The sequence below is a fragment of the Scyliorhinus canicula genome, chromosome 14 (genome assembly GCF_902713615.1).
Source record: "Scyliorhinus canicula chromosome 14, sScyCan1.1, whole genome shotgun sequence".
Lineage (NCBI taxonomy): Eukaryota > Metazoa > Chordata > Chondrichthyes > Carcharhiniformes > Scyliorhinidae > Scyliorhinus > Scyliorhinus canicula.
In genome coordinates, this window is record NC_052159.1 from 82,326,639 (window position 1) to 82,354,092 (window position 27,454).

Here is a 27,454-nt window from a genome sequence, read left to right on the forward strand (position 1 = left end):
CCTACTGTACCAGTTTCTCCCGCTGCTAAATCAATTTTTTTTTGCATTGCATGAGGCTGGAACTTAGAATTTTAATTATAATCACACAGCAAAGGGCTAAAAAGGAGAATGCGGAAGTGGCGCACAGTTTCATTTACGTCAGGAATGGCAAGATGTTGACAAGATCCCTAGCTTGACGTATATGTCAGAAATGAAGGGATTGGCACCGGAAAATTCAGCTGCCATATTTATTTACAGTACCACGAACAGTACATTGTGTCATTCACACCCAAGGCTTTTACACAAATTGCACAGATCCTTTGAGACAGCCGAGCTACAGCTTTCATTTGTTACAACTTCAAAATAAAGTCTGGTTGTGGTCAAACCACAAAAGACATGTTGCTTTAAACATGCAGATAATTACTGCACCATAAAACTGAGGATTTTGCTGAGACAAACTTTATTAAAGCTATACTGAATGACCCATCATGGTTTATGTTGGAATAGTGTACAACACTAATTAAAATTTGAAGTGAGAGAATAATTTAATTAGCATGGGTCTTCTATTCCAGTATAAAGTCTGCTGGAGTGTTCATGATAGCTAGTAATACACTGTTTAGAACGCACCAATTTTACATTGTTATCAGGTATGTTTCTGTTTTGATTGCTGTTGACAGAACAAAAATTGAGGTTCTTTTTAGAATATCAGTTTTTGGTCCCCTGGTTTCTTCAATTGATTCAGAATTATTCTTCAATCAAGTGTTTGCATCAGAAAGTAATTATTGCTGGGAATCAAGTCCAAAGAAAGCACCATGTGTTAATTTTAGAATAGTTTACAAATAAAATTTCAACATTTTTATCAATAAAATTCATCTGTGCAAGCTTTAGATTATTAAATGAAACTCCTCTGTAACAACACTCTTAAAAACAGGAAAGGAAGGCAAGTAACTAACAGTACTTTATAGCTGACAGAACTAAATGTGCTTATGATAGTGCACAGAGAAGTGGCTTTATTGAATTCAGGTTATGCAGGGTCAATGTGAAATAATGCAGCCAACAATTGACAAAAACATGGAATTGTGATCAAAAGCAACAAATATATATATATATATATATATGGTGTCTTTATCTGAATAAAGGGTAATTTAATATTTAAAATCATTAACAAGCATGAGTACTTATTTATATTGTTAAATATACAACTGAATTCTTTATTTGCATGTGCTTTTTTTCTTTACACAAATGGAATGGAAGGAATTGATTATTTACAATCAATAGGTAACGAATCTATATTGTCAAATCCTCTATACAGGTAACTATGAACTTGTTCCAGCAGTGGAGCTTTTTCTTCAGTCTCATCCAACTACAGCAGGTAGTGTAGTATCAAGGTGTAATCTGCAAGTTTTGAAACAAGGCCTTTCCCTCTGGTTACATTATTTTCCCGCATTTATTACAAAATGTGCAAAAGCTTTAAATTCCTCAGGTTAATTGCTGCATCTAATTATGGTAAGACCAATGGGTCCTGGCCCCTTCAAGTTCCCAGATTTTGACACAGTGGAATATGTGGAGTACTTTCATTAGGGCTTTTATAAAAGTAGAGACAGATGATTTCACTTCCTGTAAAAATATATAGGATCTAGAAGACTCCCCCCCCCACCCCCAAACCCTCTTCAAATAAAATCCCTTAAGATCATGTGAAGGGACAATGGCATATTGGTCATTCCATATAAAGTCTAGATTATGATCAATAGCATAAATTCAAATCACTTTGCAGGTCTTTAGAAACTAGAGAAAAGTTGTATTAGAGAGCTTTACAAATAAATTAAAATAAAGTACACACACATTAAGTATGTAACTTTGCTTTGGAGATTTCAGGGTAATTGGTTTCACGTGCATTGACTGAAGTGGCAAGAAACAATAGCAATTGATAGAAAACAGAAAATGAAGGAAATACACAAGTCAAGAAGCATCCGTAGCGAAAATCAATTGCATTTTGATCAGAAGTCATAATTTCTATTTTTTTCTCCACAGATGTTTCCTGACCTACTAAGTTTCTCTACATTTTCAGTTTTTATTTCATATTTCCAGCATCTGCAGTATTTTGCTTTTGTACTACATGGCAGCTTAAGTTCAAGTCCTGTAATATCCAAGTGCTGTAAGTTTAACTCCTGAGAATTCTAACATCATGGACCAATAGTTAATAAATGTTCTGCAAATAGCTGGTCAAATTGAATTGAAAGCTTCACTGATGGGTCAATTTATTTACTCCATACCCATTTTCCTCCCCAAGAATGTTTTACCAATTGCAATCCTGGAATGCATGTTGATAAGTGCATAGTATTCAGTAATGAGTAAGAGAAAGAAAACGATAAGACAGAAGAGCATGTTCTTGAACAAAAATGTAATAGTTCTAACAATATCTCACAGGTCATCACCCTGAAATATTAACTCTGTTTCTCTCTTCAGATATGCTGCCTACCTGCCCAGTATTATCTTTTTAGCATTTTTTGTTTTTATTTCAAGTTTACAGCATCTGTAGTATTTCCCTTTGTGTAAGTTTGTTCTTACTTAGATAAATGCACCATCTATTTGGGAGGAAGAACAGGGTGGGGCAGTATAAAAGAAAGAGTGCAGTCTGGGCAGGAGCAAAGGGACCTGGCACAAATCATTGAAGGTGGTTGGAGGGAGAGAAATTAGTTAGTACGCTATATGGGAGCTCGGGCTTCATAGGTATATGCATGGGGTACAAAAGAAAGGAAGTTATGATGAACTTTTATAATATAAATTTTGCCTCAACTGGTGTATTGTGTCCAATCCCTTGCACCGTTCTTTAGGAAGGATGTGAACTCAATAGAGAAGGTGCAGAAAAGATTTACAAGAGTGGTTCCAGGGATTAGGATAGATTGGACAAGCTGGGGTTGTTCTCATTCGAGAAGATAATGTTGAAAAATTTGATAGAGGTGTTCAAAATCATAAGGGGTTTAGACAGAGTAGTTAGGCAAAACTGATTTCACCGGCAAAAGGGTTGTAAACCAGAGGACACTGAGTTAAAGTGAATGACAAAGATGAAATAAGGAAAAACTTTTCACATAGCAAGTGGTTAGGATCTGGAATACACTGCCTGAGAAAGTGGTGGGGGCTGTTTCAATCATAGCGTTCAAAAGGGTGAAAGGTAATTATTTGAAGAGAAAACAATTTCGGGGCCACGGGGAGTGGAACTCGTTCAGTTGCTCTTGCAGACAACAGGCATGGACACAATGGGCTGAATGGCCTCCTTCAGTGTTGCAACCATTTTATAATTCTATGATTCCATTTATTCAGACCTTACTGGACTTATAATGGGTATGGAGTATTTTAAATTTGTACTATATACTAAAATTGGGTTTAACTATGATCAAACCAGTACTGGACAAGCATAATCTTACAGTGCACCTTAAATACAGCAGTTCATACAGTACAATTCACTCAATAACACAGAAGATAAAATTCCAGCTAAACAAAAAAAATTAAAAGCAAAATGGATAAATTAAGAAGAATTGCTATAGTAGCTTTGCACGCAGCACTGGACTAAATATTAAATAATAAATTGGATTGAACAAAAAAATAATAAAACATTGCTATGGCTAGGTAGGAAATCACACTGACATTTTTTGATTGTATTTAGCCACAGTCATTAAACTTCAAACTGTAATGCAGCGCACACAAATTAACATTGACTAATTAGATAGAGGATAAAATTTCAAGCTTGCATGCTTATTTCATAAGGGAAGAAAAGTAAGTGAATCTTCACAAGCAACATTTGGAGAATTCAGTGAATTTACTGTTATTCACAAATCAATTGATTATCACTTCATTTAGATTCTAATCACATAAAACCAGTTGCAAATTGTCCTGCTCCCTAAATTTCTTGAAAATAATACTTCTAGTCAATGCTGAATCTGTCATAAAACATGTCCAATAGACTTCACAATTTACAGCAATATATTTCCTTTACTATAAATTATTTCAATAACCTCTGAATACAAATATTAAAATTTATATTGTATGTATTGAAGCTTATCCTGATTTTAATCAGTTGTCAAATTAGACACATTCTAAAATGTGTTGATCACTTGAAAATATTTCTTATTTGGATTTTATAGATGTGAGTCCATCTTTATAGAATGTTCAGTCTCAACACAAAAACTTGGTTAAAAAATGTAATGATTTCTATCTGCATAGTTACAAAATCTGCAGGATTTTGCTTTCTAGTGAATTACTAAATAACACAGACTGGCTGGATGTTTTAATACTGGGCACTGCCCTGTCAGGGAATGAAACTAAATACAGGAGTCGTTGCTTTGTCCATTTGATTATAATAAGGGCTAAAATGCCTTATTCTTGCATACACGTGTGGCTTGGATGCACAAGTGCTGTAGAATCCTCCAAGGTGTCCCAGAAGCCCTTTCTTCTTTGCCATATCTTGGCTTGGCTGTTTTTGCATCCCTTCCCCCCTGACCATAGCTCTGACCTGTGCAGAAACATCCTGCTGAGCTTCTAACTCAAAGTACATTCATGATTATGTGTATGGATTGAGATTAAATTGCAATTAAAAACAAATTAAATGTCACTATCTAAACAGGTGTTCTCATCAGTCTCACATCTCTGGCTGATTCACAATTTCTCCTTTGAGGGAACCCAAATGTACGGACCAGATTGATCTTCAATGGCTAGTTTACATTGGTTGTAAATCGCTTCCAAAGTTTCTCCTTGTACTATTGCTGTGGGTTTAAAAAAAACAAGAATTAATGCTTGTGATTTAAGTTTGATAATCATCCTTAATTTTAGTCTTTATGAAAATCCTCCCTCTGATTATTATGTTACTATGCTGGTCAGTAAACAGTAGATATTACTCAAAACGCAGGAATAGGAGATGATCATTCAGCCTACTGAACTTGTACCATCATTCAATTACACCATGGCTGGCATGTATTTCAACAGCATTTAATCCTTTCATCCATATCCCTGAAAACTTTGTTCAACCAAAGTGACTCCACTTTCACATTCTTTTAGGGGGACGGAATCCCACAATTAAACTCCAAACACCACTGATTTTCAGGGCTTCCATCAAACCAAGTCAGATCAAAATTTGCAAATACTATTTAACTTTGGTTACCTTAAAATATATATACATCAATCCAATTTTATTATGAAGAATTTGTACAACACCATACATACTCTCAGAATATCCCAAAGTGCTCCAAAACCAATTAAGTATTTTGAAATGTAGTTACTGTTGGAATGTTAGAAATGTGGCAGCATCGTGTGCACAGCAACTTCCCACAAACAACAATGAGTAAATGGCCAGGTTGAGGAATTAATAATGTCCAAGGTACTGGAAGATCTCTTCTTTTAATAGTACCATGGAATCTTTATGTCTGCCTGAGAGGGAAGATAAACCTTCCATTTAAAAGATGGCACCTTTCACAATGAAGTACAACCTCACTACTGCATGGCTGTTCTTCAAATATTTCAATGATTAAAGCAGTGCAGGCCACACAGGCAGATACCCACTGCATGGTGAATTGATACAAGCCTATATAGTACCAAACAAATTTCTCCCCCACTTTATTTTAAATATATTACCTTTTAATCTTTATTTATTCATTTATGGGATGTGGGTATTGCCCATTTATGGATTTCAGAGGGCATTTGAGAGTCAACAACATTGCTGTGGATCTGTCGCCACATGTAGGTCAGATCAGCTAAGAATGGCAGATTTCCTTCCCTCAAGGACATTAGTGAAGCAGATGGGTTTCAATGACAATTGACAATGGGTTCATGGTACCACTTTATTGAATTCAAATGTCACCATTGACTCCATCTACACCTCCTGCTGCCTGGGGGAAAGCGGGCAGCATAATCAAAGATCCCTCCCACCCGGCTTACTCACTCTTCCAACTTCTTCCATCGGGCAAGAGACACAAAAGTCTGAGAACACGCACGAACAGACTCAAAAACAGATTCTTCCCTGCTGTTACCAGACTCCTAAATGACCCTCTTATGGACTGACCTTATTAACACTGCACCCTGTATGCTTCAGCCGATGCACCTTGTGTTACCCTATTATGTATTTTCATTTATTTCCTTTTCTTTTCATGTCCTGTTGAGCTGCTCGCAGAAAAATACTTTTCACTGTACCTCAGTACACGTGACAATAAACAAAATTCAAATCCAATCCATCTGTCATGGTGGGATTTGAACACAAGTCCTCAGATATTGCTATGGGTTTCTGGATTACCAGTATAGTGACAAAAATAGTACATCAGTGCCATTATTTATTATGTGTCCCTTTATACCACGTCTGTGTGCAGTTACAGCTGGGATTTCTGGGTTGAGGGAACTTTGCTTCACTGTTAGAACTATTAGCTGTACACTGCAAATGCCTTTCAAATTCTTTCAAAATGATTTGCAATAGTACCAAGCAATCCACCTGCACTAAGTCATATCAGAGATATTGCAAATGTTCACAAAATTCAAGTATTAACTTTTAAAAAGATTGATCTTCAGACAATTGTATGATGACAAAATATAATTGGAATATACAGGATAAAAGGTATTTGCATGGAAAACCTAGCACAATTGCTGAACAGCATCCAATGGAGCACAAATTAGCTTTTCAACAAAGGCAATACTGGCATCATGACCTGATTAGATCTGATAATTTTAAATGAAATAAAAACACTGCACATAGTAGTGGAAACTATGTTAAACAAATTATTTGCATGCTATTTTCTGCTTATTCCTCTATTAAGGTTCTATTGATAAACTTTTAATAACTTTATTATTGTTAAGAAAACAAAGGTCATTTTAAGGGAGTTAGTGGTAAACATTAGAAAAAAGGGAAGGGATTCTCCGACCCCCCACCGTGAATGGCGTCACGCCGTTGCTAGCCCATTCGGGCCCGGAGACTTTGAGACATTTGAGGGGGCCCGACGCCGGAGTGATCCGCGCCATTTTTGGCGCCGGGTCCCGGCCATCGCGTTGGTTTTCAGACAATTCCACCCCAGGTATAGTTTCAAGTATGTTTAATTTAATGTTTCTGTGCCTGGAAGAGTAAAACCTATAGTTAGATTCATGATGAATAAAGTGTTTGTGTGTGTGGAAGTTGGTTAAGTTCCAACTGTGTTTCTATCGTGCTTAGAGAGGGCTACGGTGTGAGGAATAAATAAAAAGTATAAGCATGTGGGTGTTACTTAACAACAGAAGGCCACTTTCCTTTATTCTTAGTTTTAACTGGAAGCCAGAGCAGTTGGATACAGGGGCTGGGATTCTTCCCTACCCAGCAGTGCGGGGGGTCCCGGCGCAGTGGAGTGGCGCCAACCACTCCGGCGTCGGGCCTCCCCAAAGGTGCGGAATTCTCCGCACCTTTAGGGGATAGGCCCACGCCGGAGTGGTTGGCACCACGTGACTGGTGCCAAGACCGGCGCCAACGGCCTTTGACGCCTGCTGGCTGGCGTCGGGCTGGCTGAAAGGCCTTCGCCGGTTCGCGCATGCGCCGGTGCGTCAGTAGCTGCTGACGTCACCCTGGCGCATGCGCGGTAGGGGTGTCTCTTCCGCCTCTGCCATGGTGGAGGCCGTGGCGGCGGCGGAAGAAAAAGAGTACCCCCACGGCACTGGCCCGCCCGCCGATCGGTGGGCCCTGATTGCAGGCCAGGCCACCATGGGGGCACCTCCCGGGGTCCGATCGCCCCGTGCCCCCTCCCCAGGACCTTGGGGGCCCGCTCGCGCCGCCAATCCCGCCGCCACCAGAGGTGGTTCAAAACCACGTCGGCGGGATTGGCCTGTCAGTGGCGGGACTTCGGCCCATCGCGGCCCGGAGAATCACCGCGGGGGGTATGCCGATCGGCGCGCCGCGATTATCGCTCCTGCCGATTCCCGGGTGGCGGAGAATTACGGCCACAGCGGGGGCAGGAATTACGCCGGCCCCGTGTGATTATCCGACCCTGCGGGGGGTCAGAGAATTCCACCCAGGGAGTGAGCAGCTCTCAACTCTGCCAGGAAAAGCTGGACAGGACAAGGAAGAAGCACAGATGCAAGTTTCCCAAGGAACAAGATACAATCCAGATAATCAGGTAATTTGGACAGAAAGAATGTCAAAGATCTCTGTAGTTGAGAGAACAGAGACCAAGGTTCAGAAGGATTCAAGGAAGAGGAAAAAAAGAGGTAATTGCAGTAACTAGATTTAAAGTGGGACAGCAGACTTCAGAGGTAAATGAAAAGTCTGTTGCCATTTTAAAACAGACTGGGAATCGAGAGTTAAAGAAATTGTGAGCAGTTTGCACAGTGGTCAAGATAATAAATCCTAAAGGAGTTGGTGTAAAATCTTGGACTGGATTCGCTTTTAACAGTAGAGTGGAAGCTTTGTTTAAGAACGTATTTGAAAAGCCTAGCCTGAATTTCAGAATACAAACCGCTAATAGAAAGCATTATTATCATGAGAGAAGATTTTAAAATGTGTCTTTGGGAGTGGAATGTGGAAACTCTCATGTGACAATCACCTGGGGGATTCTGAGGAGACATTCACAATCATTCACTTGTGGTTCAGATTGGAGGGTGTATTTGCTGACAGTTCTCTTGTCAGTTTAAAAGGGACTTTGTGTTAATGAGACCATTGTAGATTAAGATGCATTTTGTAATTAGTGTTCATTCTAAAACCTGTGTACAATTGATAAGCTAAAGGGGGAGGAAAGGCATATTGTATCACAATCCAATTTTATCATGTTTAATAAATGTCCTTTGTCTTGTTAAAACTAATTGACATTCCTGTGACTGTTCATTAATGTTTTATAAATGAAAGTAAACATTAAGGTATTTTCAGCCAGGGTTCATTCGAGACCTTCCCGGCCATTTATAACATCAACTGGGGTTGTGACATTATGCAATGGGAAAAACGCATATTGGCAGAGTTTCACTGCATACAGCTTTGAGTAAATAACTCAAAAATTATTATACTGTAAAAATCTAACGTTTGTTTCACCCATAACGGGCAGTAAAACCAATTCTAAAACTGCGACACTTTTGAGGAAAACAACTGCTGCCATTTTGGAATGGTTATGGTGTAAGCTTGCTCATTTTCTTTTCAAATGCTTTCTTGTAGCTGAGTGGATGCATATATACCTGTAAAATGTTCTCCAAATTCCTGTTCCAGTTTCAGAGCTCTATCAAATGTCTTTTTACCTTGTTCTTCTGTAAGGCGTTTATTCATTTCCCTGTAACAGAAAAAGTCAGGACCACAATTTGTACAATATTTACCAGGTAGCTTTCCCCACATTTGAATCCTGATAGAGAGGTTTATGATAATCATAACATGACACTCATTGGATTTTACTGACCTAACTGTTGAATGGAAAGTCTATATTTATACTCCTGTTGAGCAGTTAATATTAAGTAAGGAAATGGTTATTACAGAAAAACATTGTGGGGCTGAGTTGTATGGTTTTCAGCTGGGTGAGGCCCTATTTCAGAGCATGATGGGAAAATAATCAAGCTGATATAGTAGCTTCAAGACATGTCTGGACCTGCTCTGCTGGAATACACAAGCTGAGCAGAGTTGCAAAGTCAGTAATGGGATGAGTAACCAATGAAGGAAGAGATAATTGCAAGACAAGAATTTGTCTCACAGCTAACAGGAAGTGATAATCACAAAATTACATCATGTCTTAAGGAAGAAATGATAGAAAGGACTTGTGCTCTAACTGGTTGAGAGCGATTACTGCAGACCAACGTTCGCGACAAGAAGATTCCCCAGAGGCTGCATTCAAGAGGATAACCCTTATACCAAAGTGGCCTGGCTAGCTGCCTCAGTACAGGTAATACCAGCCCTTTCTGGGTGATTTAGTTACATTTTAATGTGAACGCTTAAACCTCTATCTACAATGTACCAGTAGTTCTCCCTTCTTCCCCCCCATTCCTCCCCCCGGCATTTCTCTGCTTCCGCCCTCTCTCATTCCCCAACCCTAACAGCGGGTCAATATACAAGGCAGGAGAGTGATGATCACCGACTGTGATGCTCCTCAGGAGCTCTTGTGCCCCTCAGTTTATGCCAAAGACTGACTCCTTTCTGCTGACAGCGTGCTCATACCCATACTCTGAACGGGGTCTACATCGGGGGCATTTGATCATGGACCACTGTGCCTGGGGGGGGGGGGGGGGGGGGGGGGTTGGGGGAGCAGAGGTTAACAGGGAGTAGTTGGATATTTAAGGGGTGGCAAGAGGGTGGTGGTAACTTACCCTTGCGGTTCAGTGGAGGTCATTGGTGTTTTTCCGATATTGGGCGCTGGTCCTCCTGCCTACACTGACAGTTGCTTCCGCTGACTCCCAGGTGGCATTGGTGGCCCTGCTGTTGGCCATCTGACCACCTCGGGGGAATAAGATACCATGGGCTGGATTCTCCGTTCCTGCGGCTACGCGCTGAAGCCAACGGAGGATCCATGAAGTTCTATGACGAACGAATCGGCGCTACATCCGCACTGATTCCTGTACCAGTGAGGGGCTAGCAGCAGCGCCCGTGGAACACACGGATAAGGGTGGGAGAAGCTCCGGGTCCATGCTGGACATGTGCAGGGCTGAGACAATGCAGCCACGTGTACACCTACGCCCCCCACACGCACCGAACGCGCCAAAAACGTTGGCCCCGGTTTTGCTGGTCTGTGTACCCATCCACCCTGATCCCACAGCACAACTCTCAACCACTCCCCACTATTCCGCCAGCCCTGGCATAAGCTCTCCAGCCAGCGGCATGACTGTCGGCACATATGGCGATGCTGGACTCTGTCCATATGCTCTCTTTCTCTCTCCCCGCGGCCACCACACCAGGCTCACAACTGTTGAGACCACACATGGTCCACGCCGTCAGGAATTCGGCCCATCGGAGGCGGAACATTGTGGGCAGGCCCGATATGAGATGCGAATGTGGCCGTAACTGCAGGTGCTGCACATCGCATTGATGCCGATTTGGAGGGCGGAGCATCGCGATTTGGCCCCAAACCAGCGTCTGCTGCGATTTCGGTGTCGGGAGCTATTATCCACCTGATCGCCGTTCCCGATTTCAGCGTCGAGGAATGGAGAATCCAGTTCCCTGTCTCTCATTCACAGTATTGAGAAGCCTGTTCAGGTCACCTTCGCAAAGCGAGGAGCAGGTCTGTGCACTGCCATGCTTGTGTATTGACTGGGAGTGAATGATGGGGGAGCATTTAAAAGATGATACAGCTTCAAAAGCCTGACCTACTCACAAGTGCCTTGGCCCATTTTACTCCAGAATAGTGAGATCATAGAGGTAGTCTGATGGAGTTCTATAGAAGTAAATGGCAGGAATGTATCCCCATTATTAGACTATTTCAGCTTCACTTCATGTGGCGACATGTAGGAGGTGGTCACACGTTGGGTAGCTCCTGCTAAAGTCCTGGGATTTTGGTCCTTTCCACCCGTTTTCTGGGGGAAAAAATCTTCACAAAATTTGTCCCAAGTGAGACTTAGTTGGCAAAGAATGTCAAAGAGCCAGCTAAGGAATATTGGGAATAAGTATTCGAACTCTAGTCCGCCAGCAGGATCATGCATAGTGAAAGGAGGGTTGGCAGGGAAGATGGCGGAGGCAAGCTCGACAGGTGGGGCCGCCTTTATTTATTTATTTATTTATTTATTTATTTATTTAAATTTTTTTTTAGAATATCCAATAAATGTTTCCAATTAAGGGGCAATTTAGCGTGACCAATCCACCTACCCTGCACATATTTTGGGTTGTGGGGGCGAAACCCACACAAACACGGGGAGAATGTGCAAACTCCACACAGACAGTGACCCAGAGCCGGGATCGAACCTGGGACCTCGGCGTCGTGAGGCAACCATGCTAACCACTTGCGCCACCGTGCTGCACTCTTGGGGCCACCTTTATAACGGTCGAGACACTGGTGGAGGTAAGCATTTTGAGAGGTATGGGAGGGAGATACTGGAATCGCTCAAGCAGTCGGTGGAAGGTCACCGGCCCCAATCAGGCAGTTACTTGGAAGAACATCGGAGGTGGTGAGGGAGAAGGGTGAGGTTTATAAGGGGGTTGAGTAGGCACTGTTGAGGCACAGTGACCAGCTTCGCTCGCTAGAAGTTGAACTAGCCAAAGTGGAGGACCAGAAATAAGTGCCTGAGAGCCAAGGTGGAGGACCTTGTGAATAGATTGCGGCAGCAGAAATTGAGGATTGTGGGGCTGCCCCAGGCCAACGATGCTGAGGAAGCTGACGGTGGAGGGGGATGATGACCTCTCCCTGTGGAGTTGGATAGGGTCCATTGGTCGCTTCGGCCAAAACTGCAGGCGCATGAGCCACCGAGGGTGGTAAGAGAGAAGGTGCTGAGGTGGGCCATGCAAACACGAGAGGTAATGTGGGAAGGCATCAGCATTCGCAATTACCAGGATCCTACGTTGGACCTGGCAAGGAGGCGGGAGGCCTTTAATAGGGCAAAGATGGTACTGTACAAGAGTGGAATATACTTTGCAGTGGTATACCCAGCGAAATTCAGGGTGTGGAGTGTGGGGATGTTGTGTTTTGGTGGGGTGCTTCATGGCGGCAGGGTGGTTGGGTAGGGTGAAGAAGTTTTGATTTATTTTGTTTGAGTGAGGGGAGGGGACTCTGGTGGAGAGGCTCCCTCGCTCGTGGGCTTCAGTTCACTAGTGAATGGGTGTTGGGCTGGTGTGGGGATCAGGAGGCAGTCTGGGTGAGGAGGCAGTCTGGGTGAGGGAGGAGGCTAGGTGTGGACATGTATGTGTGTAGGATTATCATTTGTGTGAAAACATTAATAAGGGTTATATTTCTGTAGTTTAGAGTATTAGTTGACTACTAGGTAATGTTTAGACTTTGCTGCTTGTAGATTGTTATCGTAAAAATCTTAAAACTTGAAATCTTGTGCAATTCTTTTGTATCATTAACTGGGAACTCAAATAAATTTGAAAACGTTATTGGTCTCCATTGGGGTCATAATAACTGATAGATAATTGACTTGGTCAGAGTTCTCATTGTGTTCTACAGATGGTCCATATAATTTTCCTGAATTGGTTTTGATCATTTTAAGGGGCCAGCGAAGAATTTTCTAGAATACTTCCTCTCTCATTTTCCTATGTGTTTTTCTTCGTGCCTTTGTCTCATCCAGGGGAGTACATGGCAGTGGGGAAGGCAGGGGTGCGGGGGAGGGGGCATGATGGTTTGGCTACCATGGACATAGGCTTGATGTTTCAGCTGGTCTTTTCCTGATCAGTAAATCTCTATGCAGCTAATCTCAAAGATAAGATTCTGACAATGCAACACTAAACCCTTAATTCAGAGCAAGAGTTTTATTCCTGAGCCAATACTGACAACTTTATTAATCCAATTCACTCCATATAATGATTAAGAAATCAAGAGATAGATTGACAAGTGGTGCGCATTGCATCGGTGATGGGCAGAGTTATTGGTATGTCTGGCCATTAGTACCAGTGAAAGATCCAAATCATTTGTACATTAGGGCTTCAAGTTAATATTTAGGGCAAACTGCTCATGTGTTTGGTTTTAGGATTTTCTGCTTTATAAGACTCCACATCTGAATTATACAAAAACACTCATAATGATGCTCTAAAACAGAAAATTTAAATTGGCTGTTTTCAAAGATGTACAAAGAATTATGAATTCTGAGCAGTGTAGCTAATGGCTTTAATAGTGAATCAAGAGGAACATGCAGAAGTACAATACCTGTGCACATATGTCAGTAAGACATCAACCAAACTGAAGGTGCAAGAAGATGAGACTGCACAAGTGTACCAACAATAGTCCGCAACACCTTTTCAATAAAATAATGATCCATGTTACCCCTGGCCATTTGCCGCTACTATCATGAATCTTTAAGCAAAGTGAATTCTTCAAGTGGAGTGAACTTCTGCAAACTGACAGATTTTTTCTTGCAAGCATCATTAGCAGCCTGAAGCCAATTACATTAACACAGGGTGGTACAAGCTGTTGCCACAGTATGTGCAGTCTGGCTCAAAAAGACTTTATTCACATAATCGCGCATCTTCTATCCGGCAGAATTTGCCAGTCAGACTTTTTGATGTGAAGTGACATTTTAATTATTATATCATCACTTATTTTTCTATATATTACATATGAAATTAATTTGCTGTGTCTAGCTGTGGCGAAATAATGTTATTCAATGCATACTGCTCAAATTTAAGACTTAAGAAATTTAGGGCATATAGCCCTAATTTTCAACCAGTGAAAGGACCACTGGTTGGGCTGTGCTGTGGCCTGGAAGCACCCTGCAGTTTATTTAATTACCCAGTGTTAGAGAGTTTTGCCATCAATACTGCTGTGAGGAACAAGCCACAGCAGACATGTTTTACTTGCAGGTGAAGGTCTGGACTGAAATTTATTTTTTCAGGATCTAATTTTCGGAATTCCTGAGATCTGTATTGGAAAGCAGAAATCAAAATGGAATCTTGACAGTGAAAAAAAACACTTGGCATTGCGCCAAGGAGCTTGGAATATTTCATCCAGTGGATCATGCATCCAACTCAAAAAGCATCCACTGGGCCTGATATTTGCAGCAGTGTGGAGGGTACAAGGAAAGCCAAAACTAACTACAGAACAGGGATATAGAGATCCTGCCAAACCTAATGGTAGGCGCATTATAATTCTTTATACCCCAGTTGGCAGCTGAGACTGAGGCAGGCGAACATTGCATTGAGGTGGGGTGGGTGATTGAACATTGTGGTTCAGAGAGAATACTGGGGTTCCAGGTAGATAGAGGACATTAGGCTTGGATACGCAGGAGGTTAGAGATCAGCAAGATGGGGGAGATCAAAGGCTTCATTGCCTGGCCTCCCTGTCACTACTGAATTTTCAATCACTGGAAACCTGTGCAGCCACACTGAATTTTAAATTGCACTATGGGAACCCAACTTAAATTTTTCAATGAAGTTCCCTACTGACAGACACAATCAAACCTGCTGCCATAAAAATGGCAATTGGTGCAATGCATGCTGGGTTAGGGTCATGTTTCATGCAATCACTGTTTTAATCCCAATCTGACTCCCTCTCAATCCTGTCATTGATAGTGGTGGGGGATGTTAATATCAAGGACCTTATTAGCTATCACATTGACGGAAACCTAATGGAAGATGTGGAAAGTGGTCACATGCATATGCAAAGCCTACTTTTCAATGTTCATTTGTAAGACTTTTTATTCTTAGTTTAAGTGACAGACCTATCTGAATTTGACATAGATTCATCTCAGCATTCAGTGAGTTAACCCAATTTGGATCATAAGGAGATCGCAATCTTGTATTATATGTATTTATAGGTTGTAAGTAACTGGAAACAAGCCTCAACTCAGCAAGGCATGGGCAAATAGACAAATATCTAATTAGGTAAACTTCGTGATACAGGGTTCCACCACATGTGAAGTGTTTGGAAATGTTCCTGAGAGACAAAATAAAGCACCACAGAATTGCAAATTTTGAATGGCTAAAGACGGATCTCGGGTAATCTAATCTATGGCACTAAACACTGAACATCTTAATCAGGAAAGGAGCAAACTACTTACAGTAATGACTCCACAGACACTGGTTTGATAAAAATAGCAATGGGATAGAGTTGTGCAATTTGTAGCCGTTTTATAGCATTTCCTGAAACATCGAGTATGCAATGTTTGCCCTAAAGGAAATAAGAAAGAGCTTGTTATACTTAGCATAGCAATTTTTTTCCACTGACAAAGAACTAGTAAGAATCCTTATACGACGATACACATTTGTTTCTTGAAGTATGAATGATTAACACGCATGATAATTTGCACTCAAATATTTAAAAATGGCCAGAAAATCATTTATAAATGATTTACAGCAGCTATTTGATAATTCCCCTTTAATCTAAAGACCATAAAGTAAATCTACCTGTGCACAGTTTTATTTAAAATAATAATTAAGGAATGGGTGGTATTCTTCCTCCTGGGACTAAGTCCCGTGGTGGGGGTGCTGGGGGACGGCGAGTGTTTGCCGCTGCATGTGCTGACGGGAAACGTTGCCATATCCCACAGCCCTTGCCTCATTAATTATGCATCCGGGGGTTTAGCAATAGAACATAGAACAGTACAGCACAGAACAGGCCCTTCGGCCCTCAATGTTGTGCCGAGCCATGATCACCCTACTCAAACCCATGTATCCACCCTATACCTGTAACCCAACAACCCCCCCCTTAACCTTACTTTTATTAGGACACTACGGGCAATTTAGCATGGCCAATCCACCTAACCCGCACATCTTTGGACTGTGGGAGGAAACCGGAGCACCCGGAGGAAACCCACGCACACAGGGGGAGGACGTGCAGACTCCACACAGACAGTGACCCAGCTGGGAATCGAACCTGGGACCCTGGAGCTGTGAAGCATTTATGCTAACCACCATGCTACCCTGCTGCCCTAAATGTAAGCCTTGGTGGAGCAGCCTTGATTGCGGATATTCTGCTTTCATGCCTGGGTGGCATATTTAAAAGGTACCCACATCACTGACCCACCACTGAAGAAAGAAGGTGGACCTCCTGAAAAAGAAGATGGATCCCTCGGAACACTGAGACTGGAAGATGGACTTCCTTGATGACTCTGAAGCTGGAGGATCCACCCACCTACTGCTGTAGTGGTCCAGGGTTGCTGAGTGCTTCAATTCCTGGATTGTGGCCACAGGCATTCTCCAATTAAATCCCGGCTTCTGCATGCCACATTGATTCAAATGTGTTCTGGACTGCTGAGTTTTTCGCTGGATTGCAGAGAATTGGATGTGGGGGAAGATTCCGTTTGGGCCTTCACCTCCATCCTATTAGCGGGATGCAACTCAGTTTCATGCCAGTCACCAGCGAGTTTCCAGATCCGCCATGTACACACCAGTGGAAGATCAGTGGAACGCTGTCAATCCTGCCCAGGACTCTATTTTTTGTTAGTTCGATTGAGCCCTTCGTCTCTTATATGTTTCTCTCAATCCAATCTTTTTTCTTTTTCTTTAATTTGAATCCTGTACCTGAGTTGACATAGAACATACAGTGCAGAAGGAGGCCATTTGGGCCATCGACTCTGCACAGACCCACTTAAGCCCTCAAGTCCACCCTATCCCCGTAACCCAATAACCCCATCAAACCTTTTTGGTCACTAAGGGAAATTTATCATGGCCAATCCACCTAACCATTTAATTAAATATTCCAAATGATACCTCATGGTTCAGTGTCTCCACTACTCATTACTAATTCTTCAAGTTGATTCGTTAAGGAGAAGAAATGTTATTTGCCCTGTTCATATAGATCCCAGATCTCTTGCAGAAGGAACTGCACTGAATTGGCCCTCCAATAAAATTCGAGTGTAAAGTTCCATACATGAATATGAAATATGACACCATTTGCCAGAGTAAAGTGCAGCAGAATGATATTGTTGGTAACATACAACGATGTGCGCAGCATACAATTAAAGCAAACCACTTTAAATTACCCCCAGCAAAGATTTCATCAAATCTTTAACAACTACGTGAATTCTGATTTTTTTAATTTGACGAGTCAATCTGAAAAATAATCTGAATTTGAGCAAAAATATATTGGGTGGGATTCTCCGAACCCCCGCCCGCTGCCGAATTCTCCGGCGTCGGGGTTTTGGTGGGGGCGCCGGTCGGCTGCCGCTGGCAGCGGTCCACATGGCGATTCTCCGGCCCGCGATGGACCGAGTGGTTGCCCGTTTTCGGCAGGTCCTGCCGGCGTAAATCACAACAGGTCCTTACCGGCGGGACCTGGCTCCACGGGTGGCCTGCAGAGTCCTCGGGGGAGGTGGGCGGGGGGGGGATCTGGTCCCAGGGGATGCCCCCACGGTGGCCTGGCCCGCGATCGGGGGCCCACCGATCCGTGGGCGGGCCTGTGCCGTGGGGTGTGGGGGCAGTCTTTCCCTCCGCCCCGGCGCAGTCAACTTCCGCCATGGCCGCTGCGGAGAAGAAAGCCCCTGCGCCTGCGCTGAGATGACACCAGCACACGCTGGCGCTCCCGCGCATTCGCCAACTCATGCCGGCCGGCGGAGGCCCTTCGGCGCCGGTTGGCATGGCGGCAAGCCCTTCCACGCCGGCTGGCACGGCGTCAAACACTGCTCCCGAAGGAGCAATGCACCGAAAGCTAGTGATTTGAAACAAACCTGATGAACTTTAACCTGGTGTTGTAAGACTTCTTACTGTGCCCACCCCAGTCCAACGTCGGCATCTCCAAATCATGTGAGTAGTAAGGCATACAGCACCAAATGTGGCACAGCATTTTAATCTATAACTATGAAAAGGCTGAATGGTTATTCTTGTGCATTCTGTTAAATTATTCTGGACAATTGATTTGTTAGTCTGCTGATGTTTTAAACAAATTGTGCCGAATGAAGCGTAGCTTATCTATTTTAGTTTTTCATTTTATCAATGCTGTAATTATTTATAGGTTCAAAATTGATTTGAGTCATTTATGTCAATTTTTGTGACAAACTTATAAATCAAAATGATCAGGGTTTGAATTTTAAAAGCATTGCTCTGCGATATTTGAATCACACATATTTTTGAACCCTTTAAGAGGAGGTTGTTTGGATTGTTTAAGAATGACAGTGTATCTTTTCCTATGAACCACATGTCTCCTTAACATTGCCAGGCTTTTGGAATGAGGAGTCAAAAGCAATATTAATGCATCATGGATATCATGTCACATTCCCTTAACAAGAAGTGATTTCTTTGTTTGGTACAAATAAATGGATTCTGCTTCTGGAAAATTACAAGGATAAGATTAGGAGAGACTTAACTGTGCATCTGATGCAAGGCACATTTGATCTGGGAGTGCTTAAAAGACGACTAATTTTCATTCTGAACATTCCCACTCACATTCAGAGGCCCAAATTCCCTTCGGCCACCCCAGAATTAAATTTTTTTTTCAATTCAAAGAGTCAACATACCCTTTCAGCCACATATTTTACAGACTGGACACTCGTTCCATATAGATTTTCATTATATTGTCCTGCTTCAATAAATTTATGCTCTTGGATATCCTTTTCCATCTGATCTCTACAGGTAATGAAGTGATAGTCTCTTCCATCCATTTCATAGTCACGTTTAGGTCTTGTGGTATCTTTTGAAAAGGTAGAAAGCATAAGTTAGAATTTAATGGGAGACAACCAATTACTAGAAAATATAACAATTCTAGTACCAATCTCACCAGCTGTATTTTTATCTAGCTCTAAAACAGGGCAGCACGGTAGCATTGTGATTGGCACAATTGCTTCACAGCTCCAGGGTCCCAGGTTCAATTCCCGGCTTGGGTCACTGTCTGTGCAAAGTTTGCACATTCTCCCCGTGTGTGTGTGGGTTTTCTCCGGGTGCTCCGGTTTCCTCCCACAGTCTAAAGATTAGGTGGATTGGCCATGCTAAAATTTTCCTTAGTGTACAAAATTGCCCTCAGTGTTGGGTGGGGTTACTGGGTTATGGGGATAGGGTAGAGGTGTGGACCTTGGGTGGTGTGCTCTTTCCAAGAGCCGGTGCAGACTCGATGGGCCGAATGGCCTCCTTCTGCACTGTAAATTCTATGATCTATGATATGTAAACAAAGACCTCGAGTGGGATTCTCCGTTTGCCAACGCTAAAATCGCAAAACACAATTGGGCGGAGAATAGGTTCCGACGTCAAAATTGCAGCGGGTGACGATTTGACGCCAAATCGTGATTCTCCGCCACCTCGACAGCGGTGTCAGCGTGTACTGGAACGCACTTACGGTGAACACCATTTGCATATCATTAGCGGGCCCAACCCGTCTCCAGGGCCTCTGGGTTTCTCCTCCTCCGATGGGCTGAGTTCCTGATGGTGTGGTTCACTTGTGCTTTTAAAAATTGTGAAACTGGCATGGTGGCTGATGAGGGAGAGGGAGGAGGTAGGACACAGAGCAGAGCGACTGTGGGCTGCCAGGCTGGGCACTGGCTACCTGGCTGGAGTGGGGGTGGGGCCTTGCCAAGGCCAGGGGAAAGGGGGTGGTGAGGGAACAGGCCGAGTAGCCAGGTGACCCCCCCTTATGGGACTGGAGTGGTGTGCAGTGCTGGACCACCATTACCATGACCATCTTGCTGTGCACCCACTGACCACCCAGCGTGGCCCTTGGTTCTGAAGAGTGACACTAGCCGTATGGGTGCCCCCACCCCCGAACTATGCACCCCACCCTCCGAACCCCTCCCCCCCACCACACCTACCCCCCACCCGGCTGCAACCCACTGGCGGCCCACCCAGTGCAACAGCCACAGTAGCCCCGACGGAGGCTGCGGTGCAAACCCCTGGAAAGTGCAGTGCCAGCCGATGGTATCCCCGGCATCTGGGGCAGGCACCAGGGCCAGAGGCCCCCATGGTGCCAGCCACTGACGGGGCCAGGGGTGCGGGGTTCTACGATGCCAACCGTGACCACGATGTAGCCGTTGGACCTGGTTGGGCACGGGGGTGTGCACCAAGCTAGCATGTCAGCCTTTCACCCCCTGCAGACAACGGATATTGGAATTCAACCAATAATGGTGGCTTTCCTGCTTGTCACCGCATGCCTGGGGGATGCACTGTGGCTGTACGAGCGGGCACTGCTCAAGGAGGAGGAGGAAGCTGCAGCAGCAGAACGGGCAGCAGCGGAGCATGTCACTGAGGGACAGGTGGCTGCCGCGCAGGTTGGGGAGCCAGCTACCCAACAGGTCGAGGAGGAAGTGGTGCCAAGGAGGCCCTGCACTTCCAGCCACAGATCCGTGCATGCACGCAGCGGCCGATTCGCGCCGGCCCACGCGCAACACGGCGGAGCCACATAGCGGGCCGACGCGGAAGAAGATAGGCCTCCCCCCGGATTGCGGGGGTAGCTCCTGATCGCGGGCCTGGCCGTCCTTGTGGCCCCCCCAGAGTCTGATCCCCCAATCCCCAACAGGACGGCCACCGCGGCCGCAAGTCCGAGTTCCCGCCGGGAGAAACCAAACGGGAACCACGCCAGTGGAACTCGGCGGGAACGTGGCCGGTTGACCACGGAGAATCGCCGCGGGGGCCGCTTTCAATGGCCCCGCGTCGACCGCACGCGCGCGACTGGTACCGATTCTCCGGTCGCCAGACCATCGCATCCCGGCGTCGGATCCGATCGCGGGTCTGAGACTCCATTCTCCGCCCCGGCACGGAGGCTCGGAGAATCCTGGCCCAGAATTCCAGGCCGGGAAGGTGGGGGGTGGTGGTATGCTATTTCAGAAGATGGAGCAGGCGATCCCACAAATGTTGAAGAAACTCCAGGGTAGGGAGGCAGCTCGGGGATCCCCGAGTCAGACCTTCTGCCCAGGCCACCTCCCTACCCTGGAGCTTCTTCAACATTTGTGGGATTGCCTGCTCCACTGTGTCCCGAATTTTTAGAAAAAGAATAAAAGCTGAAACATTCTTCCAGCCATCACCTCCTCATTCACCCACAAGCTCCCTATGCCCCGTCCATGCCAAACGATGTCCCCGTGCCCAGTGGCAACCCCCATAACACCTCATTCCCTCCACAAAAACACATACTCTGTACCAACTCCATGGCCCCCCATACCATCCATACCAACCATTCCCCCTCTTACACACTATACCAACCTATGAACCTCTATCCATCTTCATGTCCCTCTTACCCTTCATGCCAACCTATTCCCCTGTAACCAACCCCGTGGTCCCTCTTACCATCCATGCCAACCAATGTCTCTCTACTCACCCTCTCAGCCTGTCATATTCCCCACACCAACCTATGTCATGTATCAACCTCCATGGCCCCTCATATCCTCCATGCCAATCTGTGCCCCTGTACCACCACCCACGACCCTTTATGGCCCCTGCCAACCTAGTGCCAACTCATACCAACCCATGCACCACACCCTTACCATTTGTCCTTACATGTACCATGCCAACTCACCCAGGATCTGCTATGGGGAGAACCCATGCAATGCTGAGGTGAAAGCTTGATAAAATAAAATCATAAGTGCGTAGTGCGGACTTCTCGATATTGAAAAAAATCCACTCATTTATAAAAATCCATTTACTACATTTATGTTTCTTCAACTGCATAATGCTTTATAACAATAAGCATTGAAATTCATTGTCCCCATAAAGTCCAGAACTACTTGAATCTGTTAATCAAAGGACCAGTATTTTGTCTCTGGGTCAGCTTCGCTGAGTCAGGAGATTTCCCACTCAGCAAACACAGGGTAGGATTCTCTGTTTGGGAGACAATGTTCTCCAGCCGGTAGAGGATCACTGTAAAATCTGTGCTGCTGCTGGGTGCACCGGCGACAATCTACTTAGGACATGCAAATAGGCCAGCATGCGGGTAGCATGCAGCCCGCGCGATTCCTGGCCCCACAGGTGAATGTAGTACAGGGTGGCGGTGCTGCCAGTGGCCAGGCCTCCTAGTTGGTAAATCAGGTGATGAGGTGGCCCCGTGTGCATCGGCCCTGGACCAAATGTTGGACCGCCTGCCGTGTCAGCCCAGGCCCCATGCCCGAGTTTTCCTGCACACCCTCCTCATCAGATAACTCCTGCCATTCTTCCTCCCCCTCCAGCATGTCAGCATGTCGTCCTTCTGCTGCGCAATGTTATGGAGCAGGCTGCAGGCTGCCATGATGCTTGAGACCCTCTGGGGCGATATTGAAGCGACCCACCAAAGCGGTCCAGGTATCGGAAGCACATTTTGAGCACCGCTCAATGATACTCCTGGTTGCTGCATGAGCATTGTTAAATCGGTTCTCCGCCTCGGCCTGGGTGCTATGCACAGACGTCATTAACCATGACCTCAGCGGGTAACCATTGTTGCGCACTAGCTTTAACTAGGTTAAAGGTGTTGCATGTAGATGCCCAATTGCATAGGGCATCCATAACAGCGCAAATGTACCTGTGCCCTGATGCTTTCGAGATCCCACATAAATCCCCACTTGAGCCCTGGAATGAACCAGAGGTATAAAGGTTCAGTGTGGCCATCACCTCGATTGCCATTAGGAGTAAGTGTCTTCCTCCATAGCCCCACGCTGCCAGGTGCTCCATTATCTGGCACAAGTGGCACATGGTCTCTCTGGAGAGCTAGAGTCGTCGATGGCAGACTAAGTCTGGCAGCTCCTTGATGGACAGATGTCGACAGTATACACGTGGCCTGCTGTGGTGCCTGCTTCACCAAGCCAAATGGACAGCTGGTATTTGAGCTGCATCGGCTGACACCTGCTGTTCTGAGGCAGGCTCCTCTTTTGCAGGGTCTTCTCTGAGCGGGAATAATCAGATCAGGGGCATAGTGGACAGACAGGCCTCGGAGACATCTTGTGATTCTTAAGGGCGGGCTGGCTGATAGCATATCTGGTGAGGCTGTTACTGAGAGAGTTTATATGCCAGGGAGGGTTCCAGCGACACCAGTGCATGTGAATAACCTTTGGCGTGAGCTCTGCTGATCCCTTGCTACATCTGCTGTGCAGCAGTGCTTCTAAGGGTGCAGTGAGGAGTGCCAACACCTGATGGGCCGATGACTGAGCATGGCCATGCCCATCCCCTTGATTATACTGCTGGGATTTGAGGGTATCTAGATGGGAAGCTGGATAGGTTGCCATAGAGGCTGGTTTAGCACCAGTGAGCTAAATCGCTGGTTTGTAATGCAGAACAATGCCAGCAGCGTGGGTTCAATTCCCGTACCGGCCTCCGCGAACAGGCGGCGAAATGTGGCGACTAGGGGCTTTTCACAGTAAACCTCATTGAAGTCTCCTGGCCTTCCAAAATTCCACTTAAGTGGAGGCAGCTGGTGGGTATATGGCCATATGCCTCCATGAATCATACATACGTGACTCCCAGACCAACTCCAGTACTTCCCCTCCAAGGGTGGGAAACACTGTGTTTGGGGGTAGGCCTTAGACATTGAATCCATACGATGGCACAGTAGTACAATGGTTAGCACTGTTGCCTCACAGCGGTGAGGACTGGGCCCCGGGTCACTTTCCGTGTGACATTTGCATATTCGCCTGGTGTCTGCGTGGATCACATCCCCATAACCCAAAGATGTGCAAGGTAGGTGGATTGGCCATGCTAAATTGCCCCTTTATTTGAAAAAATAATAATTGGGTACTCTAAATTTATAGAAAAAAAAAGAAATTTAAGCAATTTCCAGGTCCTTTGCCATGACAATGAGACTCTCCGATGTGGTGAAAATCTGGGCTAAAATGTGAAATGGCAGATGCCCTACTGTGATAATTGATGGTTGTGAAATCAGTCCTGCAGCACTAATCCAGTAATGAAATGTCCCAGGTTTATGACAACAGACAGAATGAATTTGCAAGTAATCATTTTTGTCAAATCGAGACATTTTTTCCAAAGATTTAAAGGGCAGGGACTATAAATTCCTTGACAGCTCCCTTTGAACGTTGCTTTTGACATTTTTAATTGTTGATTTTGGCAAGTCTATTGATGCTTCCAATGTGCTTGACAGTTAATGAATGTGTGCACTTTTTACACATGTCCATGCCTACATTTAACAGATCCAAAGTGCACCGTACTTGTCCCAAAAGGCACCTGGCTCAGCCCAAAGGTGCCCCAGGATCATATCCAAAGGCATACTTTATCTCTCCAAAGGTGAGACCTGGCCAGGAAGCCTGCCTATCTAAAGAAATGCCCAAAGTTCAGGCTTGTCTTTTCAGGTCCACTCTGCACACTTCGGGTTTTATATTCCAGGCTACTAAAATCCAACTTGAGTGGTGGAAGCTGCTGATTAAAATGCAGAGCTGCTTCAGTGAAAAGCACAGGCATAAGATAAGAAATGCTTCCAACCCGTCCCCTTGAAAATAAGAAATGCTGTGTTCAGGGGCGAAATTTCCGGGGCTAGATTCTCAGAGCCTCCATAGTGAAATCACGTTCGACGGAGAATGGGTTTTCACACGAAAATCACGCCCGGCGCCACTGAAACGATTCTCAAGTCCCCGGAGAATCACTCGGGAGTCGCACGTGCATGATCTACATGGCGCGGGTAGGGGGACATTGACAGAGGCCTCTCCCCGTGATCCTCTGAAGAAAACTGGCCGCGTTCTTGATGGCGTGGTTCTAACCACGTATCGGACTTCGGGAACTGCAGGTGGCGGCTGCGGACTCCGGCCACCCTTGTAGAGGGCGGGGGATCAAGTACTGGCGGGGGAGCCTTATGGGTGGTCGTGAGGGGGGGGGGGGGCTGGTGGCGATCAGGCGGGTAATATGGAGCGGCGTGTGGCTGGTTGTTGGCTCCTTCGTTCCTGGTCCAGGTCCGCCGGCTGAGTCTGCCATGTCGCACGGGGTGGCTGCCGCAGGCCGCCCCTTGCGCACGCGTGGACTCCCGACCGGACTTTCTTAAGGAAAGTCCAGAGTGAAACGCTAGCATCACAAAGCCCCATTTTTGGAGAATTGGAGAATCCAGCCTCCGATTTCCGGGTACTTTCACCATTTTTGCACTGAAACCCCAGACCAATATGTTCACAACTTGATCATATTTTGGTCTGTGCTATTATCTATTGTGTATTTAAACTCTATCATTAAAAATAAATACTATGTTCTATAATTGGAGCTATTCAAAAATATCAGGGGTAGGTCGTGCCTCACAAACCTCATTGAGTTCTTCGAGAAGGTGACCAAACAGGTGGATGAGGGTAAAGCAGTTAATGTGGTGTATATGGATTTCAGTAAAGCGTTTGATAAGGTTCCCCACGGTCGGCTATTGCAGAAAATATAGAGGCATGGGATTCAGGGTTATTTAGCAGTTTGGATCAGAAATTGGCTAGCTGATAGAAGACAAAAGGTGGTGGTTGATGGAAAATGTTCTGGCTGGTGTCCAGTTACTAGTGGTGTACCACAAGGATCTGTTTTGGGGCCGCTGCTGTTTGTCATTTTTATAAATGACCTGGAGGAGGGTGTAGAAGGATGGGTGAGTAAATTTGCAGATGACACTAAAGTCGGTGGAGCTGTGGACAGTGTAGAAGGAGGTTACAAGTTACAGAGGGACATAGATAAGCTGCAGAGGTGGGCTGACAGGTGGCAAATGGAGTTTAATGCAGAAAAGTGTGAGGTGATTCATTTTGGAAGGAATAACAAGAAGACAGAGTCCTGGGCTAATGGTAAGATTCTTGGTAGTGTGGACGAGCATAGAGATCTCGGTGTCCATATAGATCTCTGAAAGTTGCCACCCAGGTTGAGAGGGTTGTTAAGAAGGCGTATGGTGTGTTAGCTTTTATTGGTAGAGGAATTGAGTTTCGGAGCCATGAGGTCATGTTGCAGTTGTACAAAACTCTGGTGCGGCCACATTTGGAGTATTGCGTGCAGTTCTGGTCGCCACATTATAGGAAGGATGTGGAAGTATTGGAAAGGGTACAGAGGAGATTTACAAGGATGTTGCCTGGTATGGAGGGAAGATCTTATGAGGAAAGGCTGAAGGACTTGAGGCTGTTTTCATCAGAGAGAAGGCTAAGAAGTGACTTAATTGAGGCATACAAGATGATCAGAGGATTAGATAGTGTGGACATTGAGAGCCTTTTTCCTTGGATGGTGATGTCCAGTATGAGGGGACATAGCTTGAAATTGAGGGGAGATAGATATAGGACAGATGTCAGAGGTAGATTCTTTACTCAGAGGACTCGCCAACACTAAACGCATTCAAATGGTCATTGGATAGGCATATGGACGATAAGGGAATAGTGTAGAGGGACTTTAGAGGGGTTTCACAGGACGGCGCAACATCGAGGGCCGAAGGGCCTGTACTGCGCTGTAATGTTCTATGTTCTATTTTTCACAACCTCAGGAAAGTCATAGTATATAAACTTTTAAAATAACTTTTTTGGCACCATAACTGAGTGCAACAAAAAGTAACTTTACAAAATACAGTGGGCTTTTTAACACATACAAGGGTGGTTATTTACTGGCATGCATTGACTAGCAGTAAATTATACCTTAGAATATGTTAATCTATTTAATGAAACAGTATTTATGTACAATAGAAGTCTGTTAATGGGAACACCTCCTGCTAAGCAACATGATTCCTTGTCCTGGATACTTCTATTAAAGAATCACCATTAAAGGATATACATACACTAATTCTGTTTTGGCTAGGATAAGCCCCAATAGCACATGGTCTAAAACCATCATGCCATCTCTAAAAGCAGCAAGTGATAAGTGGTTGGAAAATCCATTCAATGAACACATCAAACCAGCTCTGTTGTTCAAAAATAACAATATATTGTGCGCTATTTTGTCAATCATGTCAACTGATAGCATATATTTTATTTCCTTTAAATCTGCTTCTTCCTGTTTTAGGTGTAATATACGATATTCCATCCAACAGAGCAGATGGGTACAAAAACAGTTGAGATAAACTGCTTGATGATTTTCTTTTCCGAGACATCAATCTGCACCTTTCCCAACTAGTGAGGCTGA

The 27,454-nt window shown here is 44.8% G+C and overlaps 1 protein-coding gene across 7 annotated transcripts in view; it reads right to left on the reverse strand.

Annotated features, from left to right (window-relative positions):
* Window positions 1-213: 213 nt before the first annotated feature.
* Window positions 214-27,454, reverse strand: part of dlg2 (discs, large homolog 2 (Drosophila)) — a 1,378,721-nt gene continuing 1,351,480 nt past the window's right edge. For all 7 annotated transcript variants that reach the window (XM_038818412.1, XM_038818411.1, XM_038818410.1 and 4 more), the window contains 4 exons: window positions 18,973-19,145; window positions 15,580-15,689; window positions 9,139-9,230; window positions 214-4,739 (listed from right to left, as the gene is read on the reverse strand). In XM_038818412.1, the coding sequence (XP_038674340.1) occupies window positions 4,633-4,739; window positions 9,139-9,230; window positions 15,580-15,689; window positions 18,973-19,145 (482 nt within the window). In that variant the 3' untranslated portion in view covers window positions 214-4,632. The remainder of the gene's footprint in view (window positions 4,740-9,138; window positions 9,231-15,579; window positions 15,690-18,972; window positions 19,146-27,454) is intronic.